This window comes from Anopheles aquasalis, chromosome 3 (genome assembly GCF_943734665.1).
Source record: "Anopheles aquasalis chromosome 3, idAnoAquaMG_Q_19, whole genome shotgun sequence".
Classification (NCBI taxonomy): Eukaryota; Metazoa; Arthropoda; class Insecta; order Diptera; family Culicidae; genus Anopheles; species Anopheles aquasalis.
This window is the reverse complement of record NC_064878.1, coordinates 30,384,182-30,391,523: the sequence shown is the minus strand read 5'-3', so window position 1 is coordinate 30,391,523 and position 7,342 is coordinate 30,384,182. Positions and strand designations below refer to the sequence as shown.

The following is a 7,342-nucleotide window of genomic DNA, read 5'->3' as shown; positions in this document are numbered from 1 at the left end:
CAGAATATTTTTTGTGAATTCAAAATAGCTCTCAAAGTGGAAAATTCGAGAATCAAGTTTCATCGATCGAAAGTAGAGTTGTCTCATCAGCTATCTCATTTACTCCAATGCGCAGATATCGATTCGCTGAAACTCGATCAATCAGCTACTCTAGCTTATGGGATACCGTGTTCCCTCCAAAAGCGTTCATCGACTAGCTCGCCACAATCGAGCAAAGAAGGCGCAGCCAGCTCGTGTTCGATCGATTTTGTTCTGCTCTTTGCGAGGTGTGGTTCGGCGTGGTTTGCGCGGCCATTTTTGCACTTGACGGAGGCAGTGCCACTTTCTAGGAAAACGAAAAAGTGTTGTTTCAATTGTGGTGTAATTAATTTGATGGTAAGTTATATTGTATCCTTTTGATAAGCAGCGGTTAGTCATAAATTTTGCAAACCTATTATCTAATAGCCGGATCACTTTAATCCTGTTTTTAGTTAATATCGCATTGCTATAGGAATTAGGCGTGGGTTTGGATAATATGGTTTGAATAATTTCTCACTCTGAGCGCATTCCCAGATTGTGACAATTTTGTACTTACTATTTTTCAAGGAACAAAATGTATTCTTATTGATGGGCGTTGAAAACTAGCCGTGCCTCGTCCATTCCTTCCATTCGCTATTTCCGGCAAATTTAAAGCAATGCGCTCTTTGATGTTCATTTAAGCTGCGCAGTACAAGTGAAATAATTTTGCATGGGGTATCAATGTGGTGTGATCAATGATGGCCTTGAGGATTGTGCTGGTGTTGTAGCGAAAACCAAGAGAAAATCGTAGTCATTCACGTACTTGTATGTTCTGTTCTAAGGAAAGAGCTCCATCCTTAATGGTGTTCCGTGCGTTGGTCTACAGAATAGCCCGTGTGCACCTCGGAAGATGATCTCTCGCAACAAATACTCCAGGGACGCCTGGGCAATCCAACGTGAAGAAAGTCTTTAACCCGGGGGCAATTGCTATGAGTAAAAAGAAACAGCCAAATTCCAGAGGTAATAAGGTGTACACATGCTACCAAAGTGTATAATCATTAATTATGATTTATTAATACATTTTTTGTCTTTAACCAACTTGTTTTAGCTCGACAATCAAGAGTATCGGTGAATCGATTATACCAACGACGGTCACGTATATTGTATGCTGCTTGCAGGGGCAAGGACGCTGTACCACGCACAGGAGACACCCTATTGGTGCAATAATGAGTTGATTCAGCTTGCCGTCATCGATAGGTACTCGTTGATATCATATTCCATATTTATCACATATTTCATACATATTGCGGGTCCATGGCTTGAACAAGAACACTGAACCCTAGATGTCACAATAGACGATCAGCAGTGCTTACATCTATTACGAATTGATTTATGCATTCACGAAAGGAGGAGACCGATGTATTAAGGTCGGATAGACTGGATTTAGCATTAATCTTTTGGAATGCAAAAGCAAATGCGTTCGATTCGTCTAGCGATAGTTCGACTGAACATACTAAATCTAAGCAAGCTGACGCGATATGACTCGGTTTTAGTAAGTTTGTCTGCCACTTCTTAATAGATAAGGGAAGCAGGAAGTTCTGCTCGAACACTGCATGCTTCGCTTAGTCTCTCGATGAACAATTCCATCATCTTATGGCTGATGAATCTATCAGGGCAATTTTTTTGGAAAGTTTCTCATCATTTGAACACTTTGTTAACGAATCTATGTATTTATATCTTTTTCTTATTTTTATTTTTACGCTATTGCATCGCAGGAGTATTGTTCGTTTAGAATCTGACAACTAGTATTGAACAAACACCTCGGACTTCTCTAGGGTGTAATATTAATCTGACTTAGGAAATGATCTTGTTCAACAGTCGCATAATATGTTTGTTCTGCCTAAACTAAATTTGTCTACCCCATTTGCTATTTCCAGTCCACGAACAATTCTGCGGAAATCTACGAATATGAAGAGGCGAGCCGCCAATTCTATGGCCACTGTTTGTTCCTGTCCGTTAAACTGCGTCTACACGACAGCGGGTAGGTAAATATTTTTTGTAGTAAAGCTCCTGTGCGTTCAAAAGTTCGGTGAATTTATTATCGTGTAAGAAGGCACGAAGAGTTTTTTATGGCCAGAAGCCTTTCACACCTTGACGATTTCATTTTCACTCTCCCCTGTAGAACATGAATAGTGAACAGGCGCAGCTAATTTATCAACTGCTGGGAAGCTGGTTGACCTTTTTAAGATTAGATTTATTACGTGGGCGAAGCCGCCCCACGCGTCTTAGGATGCGGCCAATGTTAATGGAACGAAATGAGCAAGTGGGCCGATTCATTCAGTCAGTTTTGAGCGAGGAGACTGAGGCCTCCTTGATCAGATACATGAGGATGACTAAGGAGGATTTCAAATATATCCTGGCGTTAATCGCGCCAAAAATAAGGCGACAAGACACGGCAATGCGCCTTGCAATAACAGCGAGGGATAAATTTATCGTTACAATGAGATATCTTGCTACCGGCGAAGATTATGGTAGTTTGGAGTTATCGTACAGGGTAAGTATATAATCTTGCTTCATTATAAATTAAGGATATATAATACATTTATTGGAAATATTGCAGATTTCAAGACAATCAATTTCACTATTCATTCCCGAAGTGTGCGACAGTTTAATCATTCTCCTTCGCGATTACGTAAAGGTACATTATTTATAGTATAGTAAATATTGTATTATTTATGTTGGTAGCTGCTGCAACTAGCCGTTAGACTGTACGATACGTTTTCACTGCGCTCAGCCGATCTGCGCGGTTCAGGGTAAATGTAGTGTTCTATTTGCCATACGAGGTCCTTGTTGTATTATAGTGTTGCATTAGCTATATTAAAGTTGCTTTGGCTAGTAGCGCTATGTTTGTGCGTACAACAATTTATAGCGATGTAAAAGATCTTCCAACAACACTCAAGATATGCAGAAACGTAAAGACACGACTATTCGTTTGAATCGGGTATTTAAGTTCATTTGTTTTTCATTTGTATATTACATCACGTATAAAAATTAAAAAAAAAGCAATTCCTTACTTAGATAATAACAAAGCAAAAGAAGAACGATATTTTAGTGAATTAATAATACGGAATATAATACAACTATTGAAAAAATAATTACCCATATACACTAATCCTAGCGGATTCCATGCTTTTCGAACAGTCGATTCTCCTTCTCAGGATACATCAGTTTCTCGAATTGTTCTTCTTGGCCGCCATCGTCACAAATCTGGAACCTTCAGTCTCGGGTGTAAACAGAGCTTCGTTTAATTTTTCCGCCATTTGCTACAGACCGGAGACAGTCTTCGTCACCTCCTCGTTGTACGTTAAATTGAGTTCATTCCATCAGTGCTTCTGATTTTGCGCCCCGATGCGCGGTGGAGTGACCATCGTTGACGGCGAAGGGGCCGTCGTTGGAGACGGAGGGGTCGATGATAGGTCGTATAATAGGAGTGAGGGACATTGGCAGACTGGTTCTAGCTGCCGCTAGCATCGGTTTTCGTTTGGATGGTCCAGGTATCGGTAGCATAGGTTTTCGTTGGGATGTCTTTTGTGTGGCATGGTTTTGTTGTGCCAGTGTTGTCACCTGGCACGTAGAGGGGGCGTTGATTCGGGTTGGTTAAGATAAAAAAGAAAGGAATATGGTTAGGTTGTTCTTATATGACTAATATTAGCACTACTAAGTATTCGTTCTGCAATATTTACGAACAAATTTTTTAGTTAATGTATATTTTCAATTATGTTTTGCAGCTTCCAGCTACAAACGATGAATGGTTACGTGTATCGGCGACATTTCAAGACAGATGGCAATTCCCGCATGCTATAGGAGCTATAGATGGAAAACGTATCCTCATAAAAAACCCCAATTTTTCGGGGTCAGATAACTTCAATTACAAGCAGTTCTGTAGTATCGTCTTGTTGGCCATAGTTGATGCAAATTCTAATTTTATTTTCGCTGACGTTGGATATAAAGGTCGCATTTCTGATGGCGGTGTTTTACGCTACTCTTCTCTGTACAGAATGCTTGAAAATAATTTACTACAAATACCGGATCCAGAATGCTTGACAAATGAACCACCATCATCTATTAAAGTGCCTTATATGCTTTTAGGCGACAAGGCATTTGCCTTTACAACATACTGCTTAAGACCTTTTGAAGGAAATACACGGTCGGGATCCGTTAAAAGAATATTCAATAACCGGCACTCCAGAGCGCGCATGACTGTAGAGATGGCGTTCCGAATGTTGTCAGCTAGATTTCGAGTGCTAAGAACGGTCATGGAGCAAGATACAGACACCGGAAGCAAAATTGTGCTAGCCACAATCTACGTGCACAATTTTATACGAAGAGGACTGGAGCAGAAATCAACTGACAGCTACCAACACGACGTTGATACCAACGACCCTAACGGTCTTCAAGAACCACTGCCAGGTGTATATCATCGTCCAAGCGATAATCTCTTGGAAATGCGCATGTATTTGGCTCAACGCTTTGCAATGAACAATGAAGAATGTGTGAAGTATGTGTGAAAATTACTTATGATGTAGTCCGGCATAGTTGTTGCGAACGAACTAAGTCCATGAAATCTATCCATAATATTCCACACAACCCCAACGTAAAATTGGGAAATAAAGGACTTTCTGCGTACTTCAGGAAACTTCACCGCGCATTCACGAACCATAATTCTTAAATATATCAAACTAATATATTCTTAAAACACAATACAACTCGCCGTGTCGATTGAGGATCCCGCATCGAAGGTGTCCTGAAGAAACGACATGGCCTCAAACACGAACCATGTCGGTTTTGCAACCGAACTAACAGCTGTTGGAGGGAAACCATGTTTCTTTAAAGGAAATGGTAACTATTTATACATGTTCTTATGTAAATTGGATCACCTACCGCTACCCGTCACCATAGTTTTATAAATATTTTTATTTATTATTATTTCTAGTGGTCCGGTACGACGCTTGCAGCGCCTTCCATTTCCTTCGATTTCTATCGCAAATAGCCGGATTGCCCTATTTGCGCTCCTATGTGGCCTCCCACACGTCACCCTGCCGGAATGTATTCCTGTACAAAGCATCCACCCTATCCCATAGTCATGGGTAGCATTCAACTAAATTAATGAACTGAAGAGCACCTTTCCTTCTCCATGTAGAGAACGGATTCAGGAAGAAACGAACACTATAGTGAGCGGAATTTGAGAGCAAAATCCGTTGACTCCGCACGATCGTCGCCCGCGTTGGCCACAGTGCATCGTGGCCGAGCACTTGGCTAAACACATGCATTTTACTCATATCGTACTATATCCCAAATTTATACACTTTATTTCATCAACATTTTAACCTGAAACATGAAACTCGAGTTTAAAATATTGCACGCATGTAGTAGTATCACCAGAATACTTCATTTGTCAGACTACTTTTGAACATTTGCTATAACGAATGTTACACAATTTTTTTTTTAATTTTTATAACGGCTTTCAACTCGTAACATATTCGGCAAGTACACGCGTGGTTTCGTCACGAATTATCTCAGCTGTATGACACTTATTCAATTCATTTACTATTAGCATCCGTAGAATCATGTATGACTCTGCTATGAACCGTGCGGGTTTTTTCATTTTCGAGACTTTCCGTGTAATTGATCCATCCTTTTTCTCTTGTAGAAAACTGCTTTTACTGATAGCATCTCCGTACCTATTTTGCGATCAATTGATGGTACTTCTAGCGCATTAGTATGAATTTGCAGTAGATCTTTCAGACCAGGTTGGTCCAATGCGTTAAATGGGAAACCTTTCGCATCATTTTTACGAAAAGTTCTGCTAGCAAATCGATATCTGAATAGATACAATAGGTATCGTTACTGTTCTGTGGAAGGTTCTGTTGCGCATCTCAGCATTCCATTGATATGTTGTATTACTCAAAGTGCATTTCCAGGATATCATTTAAGAAAAAAATAAATTTATTGAATTAGCATCGACTATGTTTTTTTCATTCTATTTCAATAAAAATATGCTTATTTCCTCGATATACATTTGATGGATTATTGGATGCGGCCAGACGAACCCCCGTCGTTGTTATTCGTCACTTAACCCTAAACAGCAGAATTAAACGTTCCTTGTTCAGGTATTAAGTAGATTTTTTTATTCCACGAACATCACATTCTACGACATCCGACTTGCACAACACTTGTTTCCATTTATTTTCGTATTGAATTGATTCGATTCGTGTTGAAGAAGGTCAATATATTGTTCTACAATCAAACGCTTATGATATCGTTCTTGTTCCTATCAGCCTGAGTTATGCTATCCTCACCATCACTGTTACTCGGCCGGCTCGCTCACTCCTGTGGCTGTCCGCGAAGGACGACAGCCAGGCCGGACACGAATAACGGAAAACAAACCGTCGGCAGCCAACTCTCAGTTGCCCCTCTCGCCCCCCTGGGCCTATGGAGCGTGCCGGATTTTCGCGCTCTGGAATAGTTTCGGATAATTAGGCTCGGCTCTAGTTCCTCCTCTCTTTCGGGAGGCTATAAGCTCTGCCAAGGACTCTACACAGTGATGTTCTGTTTCAAAATCCCGTTTATTCCTCGTTCCGGCCCCCCTTTTATATTAGGGCCGGACGAGGTCCTGTCCCCCCGGGACACACTTCCCATAACGCGTGGGTGTTCTTGTCTAAACTATAATCCGTCATCCCGGCGATCGTTATCACTTTCTTCTCACTCGCCCGGAGGTAGGCCACCGCGTAACAATCACAAATTGGCCAAAAGTGGGTTTTCTGTTGGTTACTATCAGTTGACAAATGACAGCCAAAGCACGCGGTTGAACAAGTTCCAAGAAAGCAACAAAACCATGCTTGGCAACCATTAAAGCAATCAAAGACGCCGGAAGAAGTTTCTTGTGGAGTGGAGACCTGCAAACAGCCGAAGAGTGAAAAAAAACCATGAAAAAGAGGGCCTGGGAAGAAAGTGATGAGGGTGGTAGACCCCGGGGGGCGTATCCCCCTACGCAATGACTTCGTTCTCTTCGTGGGGAGCCCAAGAGAAAAGAAAAGGAAGAAAAACACGCAAAAACCTTTCCTCCTAAAGGGGGAGAACACCGACGATGGAGATCAGATTATGCTCATTGAAACAGTGGATATAGGAAAGAACCTATCGTACGTTAATCCGTTCCTGCTGGGGAAAACAATTGAATCAGCAATAGGCGAGAAGCCACTAGAAGCAAGAAGATTACGGGATGGAAAGATTCTTGTTCGCTTGAGCTGCTTGAGAAAGCTTGAGAAGCTAAAAGCAATCCAATGGA

At 41.2% G+C, this 7,342-nt stretch overlaps 1 protein-coding gene across 3 annotated transcripts in view; it reads left to right on the top strand.

Annotated features, from left to right (window-relative positions):
* Nucleotides 1–5,952, top strand: part of LOC126576295 (uncharacterized) — a 472,692-nt gene extending 466,740 nt beyond the window's left edge. The window contains exons 1-8 of one of the 3 annotated variants that reach the window (XM_050237509.1): nucleotides 308–375; nucleotides 840–1,017; nucleotides 1,106–1,254; nucleotides 1,935–2,038; nucleotides 2,180–2,551; nucleotides 2,618–2,695; nucleotides 3,786–4,896; nucleotides 4,991–5,952. In XM_050237509.1, the coding sequence (XP_050093466.1) occupies nucleotides 2,183–2,551; nucleotides 2,618–2,695; nucleotides 3,786–4,565 (1,227 nt within the window). In that variant the 5' untranslated portion in view covers nucleotides 308–375; nucleotides 840–1,017; nucleotides 1,106–1,254; nucleotides 1,935–2,038; nucleotides 2,180–2,182 and the 3' untranslated portion in view covers nucleotides 4,566–4,896; nucleotides 4,991–5,952. Of the gene's footprint in view, nucleotides 1–307; nucleotides 376–839; nucleotides 1,018–1,105; nucleotides 1,255–1,934; nucleotides 2,039–2,179; nucleotides 2,552–2,617; nucleotides 2,696–3,785; nucleotides 4,897–4,990 lie in introns of those variants that run through there. The other 2 variants (XM_050237510.1, XM_050237511.1) reach the window with 2 other exon arrangements.
* Nucleotides 5,953–7,342: the final 1,390 nt, after the last annotated feature.